At 35.6% G+C, this 13497-nt stretch overlaps 1 protein-coding gene across 4 annotated transcripts in view; it reads left to right on the top strand.

Annotated features, from left to right (window-relative positions):
• LOC121870346 (ZZ-type zinc finger-containing protein 3-like) overlaps positions 1 to 13249 on the top strand; it is a 51098-nt gene extending 37849 nt beyond the window's left edge. The window contains exons 6-7 of one of the 4 annotated variants that reach the window (XM_042372136.1): positions 1898 to 1974; positions 12593 to 13249. In XM_042372136.1, coding sequence (XP_042228070.1) covers positions 1898 to 1974; positions 12593 to 12741 — 226 coding nt within the window. In that variant the 3' untranslated portion in view covers positions 12742 to 13249. The remainder of the gene's footprint in view (positions 1 to 1897; positions 1975 to 12592) is intronic. The other 3 variants (XM_042372133.1, XM_042372135.1, XM_042372134.1) reach the window with 3 other exon arrangements.
• The last annotated feature ends 248 nt before the right edge of the window (positions 13250 to 13497 follow it).

Below are 13497 nucleotides of genomic sequence, written 5' to 3'. Positions count from 1 at the left end.
TGCAACTTATAAAGATGATGTGCAGGTAGCCAAATTTAAATTTCTTTACCAAAAGTCAAGGTCACAAGAAGGTCAAAGGTTAAAACGTTTTACAGTAATGAGCTTAACTTTGCATCAAAACATATTATGTGGCACAACTTTACATGATTGTCTTTTCACCCATCAGAGTAGCACAGTGTAATGAATTACTTTACTTTATCCTCTTCATCACTGATTGGCTTGTTAGCTGTTTGGGCGGTTGGTCACATCTCTGTTATGCACTGTTGGCAAGTATGGGGTATGTATGAGCTTAAAAATAACCATAACATAATATACTATAGCTCACAGGTGGGGAAAGGCTGGAAATTTCCCTTCTTGACTTGGGAATTACTTGCCCCTTTTAAATACAGTATACTATAGATTAAACAGAATCCAATATAACGACCTCAAATTAGCAGAAGACATTTTTTCCATTATTTTTTGCTCGATTTAGTGAACTAGTTTGTTAAATCAAGATCAATTCCATTAATATGCTCACACCTCCAGAGACACATCAGACACATGATATGTACATAGAAACATTATTCATCACTTACCTTAAACTAAGGGGTTTCGTGTTTGTTTTAAATTTTTTTTATTACAGTGACCCCTCGTTTAACGAACACCTCGGTTAACGTAATTTCGATTAACGAACTGCCTTCCATAAGGATCTTCAATTCGGTTAACGAAAAAAAATTCGGTTAACGAAGTTCATACGAACCGACCTCAACATGTTTTCGCTTGCACTGACCGGGCAACCAGCTTTAGTATCAGTCCGCCAATACATTAATCGGTTCTAGGGCTTAAATTCCTTACTATTTTAGTAAATATCAAGAAGTTTATACTATTCAATAATTTTAAAAGTTTAATATTCAATTTTTTAGTCATTTTAACAATTATTGAACATAATTGAAGGTAAAGTGACTAGTTTAATGCGCGGCATCCAGCCTCTTAACACAGCAAACAGGAGTTAGTCTCTCTCTGTTTTCACTGGAGGTAACATCTTGCTTGAGACTCTCTTCAACTAAACGCTTTTTTTCTGTGTTTCCAAGCAAATTATTGGTCATTTTGAAATATATTTTACATATTGACAATATATAATGCAGTGCAGTGTTGATTTAAAGAAAATAATCTTGAATTACACCAAGAGAGCTAAAATTTATGGGTGAAATGGCGCCATGGGGTGACTTCTCTTCCACCCCAATGCCTTCTCTTCTTCCTTCTCCTCCACCCCCATTCTAAATCCCATCATCATCATCGTCCAGGAGCCTTCTACATACACACCTCAAAGTAAGTGAACTTTTCTACCATTTTTGTTGAATTTAGGAAATTTTCGGTGAGCTGGAACCAATTACCCAAAAACCCATTGAAACAATGGTTTCAGTTAACAAACTTTTCGGTTAACGAACGACCTTCTGGAACGGATTGAGTTCGTTAACGGAGGGGTCACTGTATTTCCAAACTTTTTCCAATTGATAGCTGCACTCTTTTGACTTTCTCCCCCACACCACTTCCTTTCTGAGACCTCTGAGTGACTTTTGGCATGATGTTTAAGCACTGTAGTTAGTTGACTCAGAGGTAGCAGTGAACAACATGTGCGGTGGTGGCAAGACACTGACTGAACGGATGTAAACAAACCCCATGCACCAAGTAGCGTGAAATTTAATAGAATCATGCTCGATTTAGTGAATTAGTTTGCTAAATTGAGCAAAAGTAACGGAAATTTCAAATTAACGGAAAGAGGTGGCTCGAATTCGTTCGTTAAATCGAGAAAATACTGTAATTTTCTCCAGAACATATTTGGTTTTTGGAGCGTTCCAGATACTGGGATGCCAGATAAATTGTCCCATACTTGTATTTCTTTCTTTTTGTATTACAGACTTGAAGAACTGCTTATCAAGTATCCAGATGAATCCATTGCTTCTCATCGATGGGTTAAGATTTCGAAAGAACTTGGTACGTGTAATTCATTACAGTTTAATAGTGTACTGTAATTTTATTTTGTATAGGTCATTCATCAAGTAACCTGTGACATCATCTGTACAACACCACCAAGTATAGCTTATGTTGTCCAGAGTGCTACCTATATGCATTCAGAGGCAGGGACATTGTCCATTGGGAGCAGTGCAAATACAGTGGTCCCTCAATTAACGAACACAATTGGTTCTACAGATTCGGTTGTTAATCAAAAATTTCCTTAACAGAATCTATTATTTCAATGGGATATTGGGTAATTTTTTCCAACTCACAGAAAAAGTATACATACAAATTACTGTATACTGGTAATAGAATTAACAAAACATTAAATACAGTATTACCCCGCTTTACACGGTTTCACTTTCCGCGATTTCTCATTTATGCGGTACCTTGCCAGAACCGGACTTTCACTTTCCGCGGTGCATCTACTCATATACGCGCGGTGAAGTATAATTTTTTTATATTTTTTATTTAGCTCATAAAATTCATGCAAATTACCCTGCCAGAATATAATTTACATTGCTGGAATTCTTACAATATGATGATCATTTTGAATATAAACATCATGGATTTTGCATTAGACATACAAATTTTAGATCTAATGTAATAATTTGGTTTACACAAAGCAAATATTTTATCGTTTGTGCAAAATATATGAAGTTTACATTCAAAATATTCCCTGACCTGCAAGGAATCTAGAAATGTCAATTATATTATCCTAACTTTAGTCTGGGTTATTATTTATTACTAAAAATGTAAATATACTATTTTCTCCCAATCCTTCTCTGGTAGGGAGGGAAGGTGGGGGGTGCGGGGTAGGAAGGGAGGGCGGAAGTGGGGTATTTTGATTGACAGATAGTGTCCTTGAAGAATATTTCTTTGTTTATTTACTGAAGATATTTGTTTTAGCTCATAAAATTCATACAAATTACCCGGCCAGAATATAATTTACATTGCTGGAATTCTTAAAATATGATGATCATTTTGAATATAAACTTCATGGATTTTGCATTAGACATACAAATTTTAGATCAAATGTAATAATTTGGTTTACACAAAGGAAATATTTTATCTTTTGTGCAAAATATATGAAGTTTACATTCAAAATATTCCCTGACCTGCAAGGAATCCAGAAATGTCAATTATATTATCCTAACTTTAGTCTGAGGTATTATTTATCACTAAACGTTAAAATCTAGTGGTTTCACCCAAACATTTCTGAGAGAGGTAGGAGCTAGTGAGCTGGGAAGAGGGGGGGGGGGATTTGAGTCCATTATTTGAATGGACATTAACCTGGCGACTGTATTTCCCTTAAATATTAATTGTGTGAGCATACCATCATAAAATTTGGATGCTATTTTTACTACAACATAGGTATTGTGTCGGAAAAAGTGGAGTTTGGGGGTCGGGCCAGTCTCTATTGGAATTAATCCCATATGTTCTGTTGTTTACTTTACGCGGTTTTCACTTTCTGCGGTACCCTGTGGGTTCAATTGACCGCGTAAATTGGGGTACTACTGTATAAACTAAATACAGTACTGTACTGTACAGTACACTGTACAATAATAAATAAAAAACAATAGAATACTGTCGTATTCCCGGCAGCTTTGTTTACTTATCAAACCGCTGATTGTAGAGGCAGTCGATGATGACATGCCATATTCTTTACATAGTGTATTGCTCTAATGCCTTCTTCATGTTTCATAATAATTTCTGCACTGTATATTATCAATATGTTAACTAAATTTCAGAATGACCATTAATTTTAATGTAAAAATGCAAAAATATTCAGGAGACCAATAAACTCAATGTTCACTCCACTGTAAACAAAGTTAAACTGAGAAATGTTGTTGGGTGATTCGATCAGCTGAAGGGCACACAAAAACTGTTCCCTGTACTGTATGTATTATCAATATGTTAACTAAATTTTAGAATGACCAATAATTTTAATATAAAGACTGAAAAAAATATTCAAGAGCACAACTTTCTTGATATTTACTCCACTGGAAACGAATGTAAACATAGAACCAATTACTGTATTGGCGGACTAGCCGATCAGCTGATTCGCACAACAAAGCGTGTTTCTCGTAAGGCTGTCGTTAATCGAACTGAAAATCCTTATGGGAGCTAATTCGTTAACCGAAATTTCGTTAATTGAACCGTTTGTTAATTGAAGGACCACTGTACTGTAAACTTCTACTTACCTATTCACACCAATGAGGGATTGATTCTCATATCCCATTTTATTGCCGAGCATCAGATGATTCCTGCTGGGGAATAAAATGGGATATGTAATTTAGGAATATTTCTAAAAGATATTTTGGGATGTCATGTATTTGAGCTCTAGTCACAGAAATTACTGTCCTGAGACCTGGGTATTCAACAGGTCTCAGATCTGTGATTTCTGTGACTAGAGCCAAAATACATGAAGTCCCAAAATATCTTTCAAAAACATCCAAAATTACTTGATCCTTCCTAACACAACCACAGTCTATCCCTGAAAGGGAGTATATAGTATGTATTGTGGTGCATCAGTTGTAACTGAAGATTGAAAAATTTTGGGTCTTTACAGCTACACTAGTATGTTGTGCTCTGTAATCCTCATGCACTGTTATGTATCAGCAACCAGTCTCCAGCTAATCAAGGGCAGAGTTGTAAAAAGTACAGGACTTTGTTACTTAAGTAAAGTATTGTTACATTGGCAAAATGTTACTCACTTATAAGTAAAAGTATCCAAAGCTCAATGTACTCAAGTAGAAGTAAAAGAGTATCTCATTCATAAAGTATTCACGTACTGAAATTAAAAAGTAACAATGAAGTTTTTAATTGTCTCAGATATTAAAATAAATCCATATTAAATTATAAAAAACTAGTTGACTAAAGATGAAAGTAAAAGGCATAAAGTATTACACATGTTTATTTGCAAATCTTTCTGTTGAGATAAATCAATAAATGATTCTCGAAATTATGGCTGTCCAATTGGGATCTTTTAGGCCTAAATATAAACCCAGCTTGACCTACCGAAAGAGATGATGTTCAGCTGCTATTCTCCCTATGTTGCCCTTAAATCATATCAATATTGTCTCCATATCACAAGTCATAGCATGTCCTGCGAGACACAAGTACCACTGTCTTAAATAATAAATAATAAGCCCAGCATGATTAAACAGATGCTCACAAGCAGCAGATGCAGGTATTGGGTTGTTAAGCTTGAGAGATACATCGCATAATATCGGGAAAGACCTCAGTAGCCCAATTCCATCCCCTGTGCATGCCAAGTAGCTATCAAGCTCCATCAATTAAGGGTTTTGTAGATGACTGTTGCCTCCATAATGACAGCCTGAAAAAGACTCGCTGTGAGCTGTCACTCTAATTGGGGTGTGGCTGTGGTGACGTCACTTTTCGATTCTAATTGATGAGCGGCTGAATTTTTTGCATCATGTAACATCTGGTGGGCAGTGGTACTTAGTTATTAAAGCAGAAATTTAAATACACTCAGTCTTTATATCTAAGATGGAATTATGTAAAGCATTTTAGAATCCCAGCCTCTTTGAATTTTATTTTAGGTACAGGTACAGTAGGGTCTGGATATATCGTGAGATAGGGTCCAATGATGTTCGCTATATACTAAATCGCGGTGTATAATTACATGTAATCAATGGGGAAAATAGGGTTAGGTTCTGGCGGCCAATAAAAGTAATTAAACTTGACAAAATGGCACAGTCTAAAGTTAGCAGAATATAAATTACACTGCTGGATTCCTTGCAAGACAGCAAATAATTTGAATACTGTATAGACATCATATAATATGCACGAGATAAAATTTGTAGTCCTTTGTACTAAAATTTACAAATAATTGTTAAAAATGTTACCAGGTATGTCTAGTGGAAACTATAGCATGTTTATTTTCAAATTAATCACTATCTTAAAAGAATTCTAGCAATACTGTATTAATGATATTCTCTTAAGTCAATTCATTGACATTTTATAAGAGAAAAACGAAAACTCCCCCAATATGACAGATAAATAAATACTATTAGGCAACCTTGGCCGGCGGCTGGGACATCTGTCACAATACAGTGAGTTCTGCTATAACGCGTGTTTTGATAACGCGAATTTGCTCTAACGCGATTTATGAATAGAGGAACGATATTTGTATAACGCGAACGCTTGTTTGCTGTAACGCGATTTTTGCTTACTATTTTTCCAATTTTGTGGTATTAACTGTGAATATGGTAAAGAAGAATATCTCCAAGAAGCGTTCTGGTGATCGAATTCCCGGTGATGATCGTAAAAGAAAGGATATAACACTTGAAGAGAAGCTCGATGTTATCAACCTCAAAATCATCCTTCTCCCCCATCAAGTTATATTCATATTTTTTCAAGGTAAAGTGTTACATTTACTGTATGATTTCATTATTAGATATGAATGTAACATTTATTTAGACTGTGCTATCCTTTGTGTTAGGCTAACTACTAATTTTTTTCGATGTCGAGTAGTAATCTGCACCTAACCCTATTTTCTCCATAAGCCCTGTTATTTCTATTACGCGATTTTCTATAACATGATATTTTACAAGAACACAACTATCGCGTTATAGCAGAACTGACTGTACATCAACTCCTCCTCCACTTCCGGCAAGATTGAAAGTTGTTTTAGGCTTAAAGTTTTTATCTTATAAAATGTCATAGACTAAAGTTAGCAGAATATAAATTGCATTGCTAGAATCCTTGTAAGACAGCGAATAATTTGAATATACGGTAGACATCATATATTTTGCACAAGATAATTTTTTTAAATTTTTTTATAGTACATTTAAGTACTGTACTGTACAGTTTTTCAACTTGCATTTGTGGGGTGATTTAGGGAATTTTTAGGAGTGTTTCTGACTTTATATGGTGTTTGGCTTTTTGTGAGGTCCCAGGAACATAGCCCCACATAAGTTGTGAGTCTACTGTAAATAAATTTAGAGCTACATATTGGAAAATTTCGATAATTTTGGTAGTCATGGTAAATTTGAAATATTTCCTGCCCGATTTCCCTCGCGAAATAAAAAAAAAATTATCTCTATACAGTGGTCCCTCGGTTAAAGAGCGCCTCGGTTAACAAAATTTCGGTTAACGAATTACCTTCCATACGATTCTTCACTTCAGTTAACGAGCAAACCCTCGGTTAACGAATGCCTTACGAATTTTTCCCAACATGTTTTCGCCTGCATTTGCCTGCCCACCAGCTGTAGTATTAGTCCGCCAATACAGTGATCCCTCGGTTCACGAACGCCTCAGTGTATGATATTAAAAAACAGAAAGAAAAACTGTTAAAGTTCTTTTCTGACAGTGGATCAAAAAGGAAAATGTTTGTAAGGAAGTCAATGTAGGAGGGAAAAAGTGCGGAACTAGACCAAGTTCTCATAATCTGGTTTAAACTTCGTGTAAATGAAGGTGTGGAAATTTCTGGTGATTTATTAAAGGAACAAGCCAAAGTGTTTCATGAAGAGCTGGGATTGCAACACAAGTGTGACTATACAGAAGGTTGGCTGCAACGTTTCAAGTCGCGACATGGCTTACTGTTTCGTGCAGTATGTGGTGAAAAACGTTCAGCAGACAAGGATGCAGCTAGTGCCTATGTGGATGAATTTGCAAAGTTAGTTAGTGATGAACATTTAAGTCCTGAACAAGTGTACAATGCTGACGAAACTGCCTTATTTTGGAGATGTACGCCAAAAAGAACTCTGACAACTGAGGATGCAGAATCGCCATCGGGGTTTAAAGCTTCGAAGGATCGCGTCACGGTAATGTGCTGCTCTAATGCTGCGGGTACCCATAGATGTAAGTTGCTTGTTATCGGAAAAAGTCCGGAGAGAAATGCCTGTACAGGTAGTGATGAAGATGAAAACAGTGAAGAAAATGAGGAAGATGTGAGAGACAGAATCTCTATTGACAGGTTAATTGCATTGACAACTGAACTGCTGGCTGGACTAGAGCAATGAAGTTTTGTAAGTGAACAAGAAATCATGAATGTTTTCTTGCTCCAAGATAAACTTATTAGAGAAAGACCCAAGTATATGAAGCAACAGACATTGCCCGATATATTCAAGAAAATAGCTAGGAAGCAGGAAGAAGCAACAGCGGTGTCCACACTTGATAATCCACTGCCATCAACTTCAAGATAAGTTGAAGCTGTTCCTGTTGATGTTGTCACTGTCAGTGATAAAGATGATAATCCTGACAGCCCATCTGCTGTTTAGCCTGATAAACATTAAAATTTCATTTGATTTTCATTTAGTGTTTAATTTTCTATTTTTTTAAAGGACTGTACAGGTAGTAATTTTCTGTTGAATATACTGTATACAGCATATATAATAAAATTTCATTTGCTTTTCATTTAGTGTTTAATTTTCTTTGTTTAAAGGACTGTACAGGTAGTCATTTTCTGTTAAACATATACAGCAAATATAACCATCAGTTTTCCGGCATTTTCGAAAATCCGGCACTCCTCAGGTCCCGAGGTTGCCGGATTTTTGATAGTCCACCTGTACAATTATTGGTCATTCTGAAGCATATATTACATATTGACAATATATAATGCAGTGCAGCGTTGATTTAAAGAAAATAATCTTGAATTACACCAAGTGAACTTAAAATTTTATGGGTGAAATGGCGGCATGAAGCATGGGGTGACTTCTCTTCCACCCCCACTGCCTTCTCTTCTCCCTTCTCTTCCACCCCCATTCTAATTCCCATCATCATTATCATCATCCAGGAGCCTTCTACATATACACCTCAAAGTAAGTGTACTTTACTACCTTTTTTGTTGACTTTAGGCAATTTTTGGTGAGCTGGAACCAATTACCCAAAAACCCATTGAAACAATGGTTTCGGTTAACGAATTTTTCGGTTAACGAGCAACCTTCTAGAATGAATTGTGCTCATTAACCGAGGGACCACTGTACAGTAATCGCTTTTAGGGCTTAAATTCCTTACCGTTTTAGTAAATATCAAGAAGGTTGTACTATTCAATAATTTTAAAAGTTTTATATTAAATTTTTTAGTAATTTTAACAATTATTGAACATAATTGAAGGACAGTCGGCCCTTAACATACGCGGGTTTAAGTTACACGGATTTGCAAATACCCAGATTGCCGCTGGAGTTATATACATTCAAAGGAATATACATTATTCAAATCTCGCACGACACCACACACACACACACACACACACGCACACACGCACACACGCACACACACACACACATCGCCCGCGCCACTCCGCGTTCCCTCGCTCCCTCAGTCACTCAGTCTCACTGTAACCACGCTTGTGTTGACAGCATTGTAGTTGCAAAAATATTACATTTCTGTGACTGTATTATATCAAGCACAGTATGAATAGAATGTCACTAACATAACAGTATTTTAACCGAAAACTATTAAAAAAACGAGTAACATATCTTGAACATCGGAAGGTTAGGTAAAGTCTTTTGTTTTCATGTAGTTTACCCTAATTTACATTGAAATACATTACGTTTCAGCAAAACTACTATTTATTTCTGAGAATATGGAAATGTAATATTTTTGCTGAAATGACGTACATATTACAGTGGAAAGTGACGAAAGCAATGACTTTCGCTTTCTTTCGTTCAAAAGATGTTACCGTAATCACTTTTCGAATGGTTTTCAGTTAAAAAACTGTTGTACAGTCGACCCTCGTTAAAACGGACTAATAGGGGGGGAGGGGTGTCCGTCTTAGCCGATTGTCCGAATTAACCGATTTAGGGGTTAATATTGCATTATACAGCTATGTGTATGTTTATTTGAGTGCCCCGTCATAGAAGTCCGTTTTCTCTCACTTCAGGACGCTTGAGTCGTCCGTTTTCTCTTAATCTTGGAGTGCAGTACACCAGTGACTTCTTTATTTCTTAGTAATGACACAGAATTTGAAATTGCAACTGGGGTTGCAATTGTTGAGGCAACTTAGGTATGTCTGATTACAGTTGGAATATTCAAGATCCATTGTGAGTGATGTTTAAAGCTTCAACTGTCTTTATGGTTGGTAAAACTTGTCAAGTCTGTCAGTCTTAATGGCATGTGTGAGGCCTTGTGTTTGTACAACTGCTAAATATATAAATATATACAGGTAGTTCTGCTATAACGCGATAATTGTGTTCTTGTAAAATATCGTGTTATAGAAAATCGCGTAATAGAAATAACAGGGCTTATGGAGAAAATAGGGTTAGGTGCAGATTACTCGAAATCGAAAAAATTTAGTAGTTAGCCTAACACAAAGGATAGCACAGTCTAAATAAATGTTACATTCATATCTAATAATGAAATCATACAGTAAATGTAACACTTTACTTGATGGGGGAGAAGGGTGATTTTGAGGTTGATAAAATCGAGCTTCTCTTCAAGTGTTATATCCTTTCTTTTACGATCATCACCGGGAATTCTATCACCAGAACGCTTCTTGTTGATATTCTTCTTTACTATATTCACAGTTAATACTACCACAAAATTGGAGAAATAGTAAGCAAAAATCGCGTTATAGCAAACAAGCGTTCGCGTTATACAAATATCGTTCCTAATTCATAAATCGCGTTAGAGCAAATTCGCGTTATCAAAACACGCGTTATAGCAGAAATCACTGAATATTTTAATGAAAATACCCGGTATTTAGAAATACGGTATCGTAGTTTTCTTTTGTTTCAAATTTAATTGACAAAGATTGATGTTTCATATGTAATGAAAAAAAAATTTATGTATCTATAAATAAACTTTAAAAAATGAATACTTTATGTTTTACATCGTCCTGTGCTACCTTACCATGCATTTGGCTACTTTGGGCTTGCTATGATGACGCAAGAGATCTGCCCTGGCAACTGTACCGACACTCACAGCTGGTGGTACGTCGTTTCCATTGTTTGCTGGTAGTTACTGGTAAATATTTTTCAACCTAACGAAACTATTACCCGTTTAGAGGTCGACCCCCAATTTTTTGCCCAAAAAATTTGGTCTTAAAAACTCGAACTACACACAGGTATATATGGTAAATAAGGATATGGGGGGGCAGCAAAAATACACGGATTCTTAACATTCACGGGTATCTCTGTTACCTAACCCCCAAGTATGTTAAGGGCCGACTGTACAGGAAACTAGTTTTTTGCGCTCCAAACAGCCACTCAACACACCAAGCTTGGCGTCAGTTTGTTTACCAGTTCAGAGGAAGGAACATCTTGTTTGAGACTCTTCAACATAAATGCTTTTTTTCTGTGTTTCCAGTCAAAATATTGGTAATTTTGAAATATATTTTACATACCCTATTGATAATATATAGCGCAGTGCAGTGTTGATTTAAAGAAAATAATCATGGATTACACCAAGTGAACTAAAATTTTATGGGTGAAATGGTGGCATGGGGTGACTTCTCTTCCACCCCAATGCCTTCTCTTCTCCTTTCTCCTCCATCCCCATTCTAATTCCCATCATCATCATCAACCAGGAGTCTTCTACATGCACACCTCAAAGTAAGTGTACTTTACTGCATTTATTTTTAGTTTGTATGTAATTTTCAGTGAACTGGATTCAATTTTCCAAAAACCCATTGAAACAATGGTTTTGGTTAACAAATTTTTTGGTTAAGAAGCAACCTTCTGGATCGAATTGAGTTCGTTAACCGAGGGACCACTGTATATAGGAAAATGTCGATAATTTGGTAGCTGCGATATAATTTTTTTTTTTTATATAAAGTCGCTATATATCCCGACCCTACTGTATATGCAGAGAGCAACTGACGTCTAATAAGAAGGTGGTGGAGAAGAGAGGGGATTCGATGGGGGAGGGAGGATAAAAGGGTAAGCTAGGTGAGGTGTGTGGTCAAGGTGCTAATGGACACAAGAAGATCAAAGGAAAAGTCCGTTGTCATGGCCACTGCCACCTGACCTCATCCACACAACTCTTTTACTATGGTTAATATTTAATTAATTTGTTAAAAATATATTATTAATTTGCATGTAATTTTTTTTTTTCAATTGCATTTGAGTAAAATTTTAGAAGACCATACTTTTGTATAAGTACTGAATATTTTGAGTACTTTTTCAAACATACAGTAAATACCCCAAAAATTTATTTGTACAGCACTCAAGTAAATTTATTGAGTTACTTTCAACTCAGACCAAGAGAGAGAACCTGTTGCCAACATCACCTGTATGTAAATTCTTAGCCCCTTCTTATTTTAACTCTAATAACTCATAATATTAGACTTTTTCACTCTGCACATATTTTGCATTTCACATTGGACCTGCAGCTCATCAGGTGTAAGGTATACATTTTCCTTATAATAGTCACTGTACTTGAATCATAAACACACCATTTGGTCTGTCATTGTGTGTTGTAATAGTCATTTGCACAAAAGACATGAAAATCTGACCTTTTATAATTTTATATTCGTTTATTGTACAGTACTTAGAAATCTTTAATTGTTCAACAATGGAATATGAAATGTAGAAATATGAATACTGTACTGTACTGTACATTATCTGGAATCTTATAGTAAGTTAATTTATGAAATACTAATATTGTGAAAAAAATTTATATTCTACAGGTACACGAACACCACTTCAAGTTCAAAGTAGAGTCCAAAAGTATTTCATAGCCCTCAAACGTGGAGGGCTACCAGTTCCAGGCAAAAATCCAAGATCAGCTGTTTTGAGAAAAGCGGTAAGAAATTACAGTCACAACGCTTCAGATTAATTTGAGTAGAGTATACAAAGGCATCACACCTGTTTCCCCACGTGGCCTTCCATTAATGGGTCATATTCTTCCATGATATTTTCACTGTGTTTATGTGGTATGGGAAAACCTATGAAAATTTGATTTAAAACTTACAGGCATAGTGTAATTGGAATTTTAACTGCCCTCTACAGGTATTCCTCACTAAATGAAGGGAATAGGTTCCTTGAAAACCATTCATTACATGAATGTTCATATACGTATTGAAAACATAACATCGGAAAAAAATAGGGTTCGGTTCTCCAATGACAAGAAACCCCAACATCATATGAAAAATTTATGAAATGGGTTCACAAATAACGAAAAAGCCTATGTAATTAACTTAAATTAATAACTAACTGCTGTACATTACTGAAATTTCGTACCTGACTACAAGAAATCCAAAAAAAAATTAAATTGATTAACAAAACCTACCAAACTCTTGTATATTAGTACAGTAAAGCCTCTAATAACGACGGCAATGTGTCCTTCAATATTGCAGTGTAAGGTGAATCATCGTATTGCTAATCATTAATTACCATTAAAATAAAACAATAATAATGAGATGTATTCCCAAGTGTGACCTTTTCATATATTTTGTGTGGCTTTTTACTCCCAAAAACAACACAATTAATGAAAATTGTAAACTATATTCTTTAAATAATGTTTCTGAATGCACCTTATACAATATAGATGAATAATAATATGGTCACACAAGAGGAGATGTGACGCCAATGT

The sequence above is a fragment of the Homarus americanus genome, unplaced genomic scaffold (assembly GCF_018991925.1).
Source record: "Homarus americanus isolate GMGI-L3 unplaced genomic scaffold, GMGI_Hamer_2.0 scaffold40856, whole genome shotgun sequence".
Taxonomy (NCBI): domain Eukaryota; kingdom Metazoa; phylum Arthropoda; class Malacostraca; order Decapoda; family Nephropidae; genus Homarus; species Homarus americanus.
Note: the sequence above shows the minus strand (reverse complement) of the source record. Positions and strands in the feature narration are given on the sequence as shown.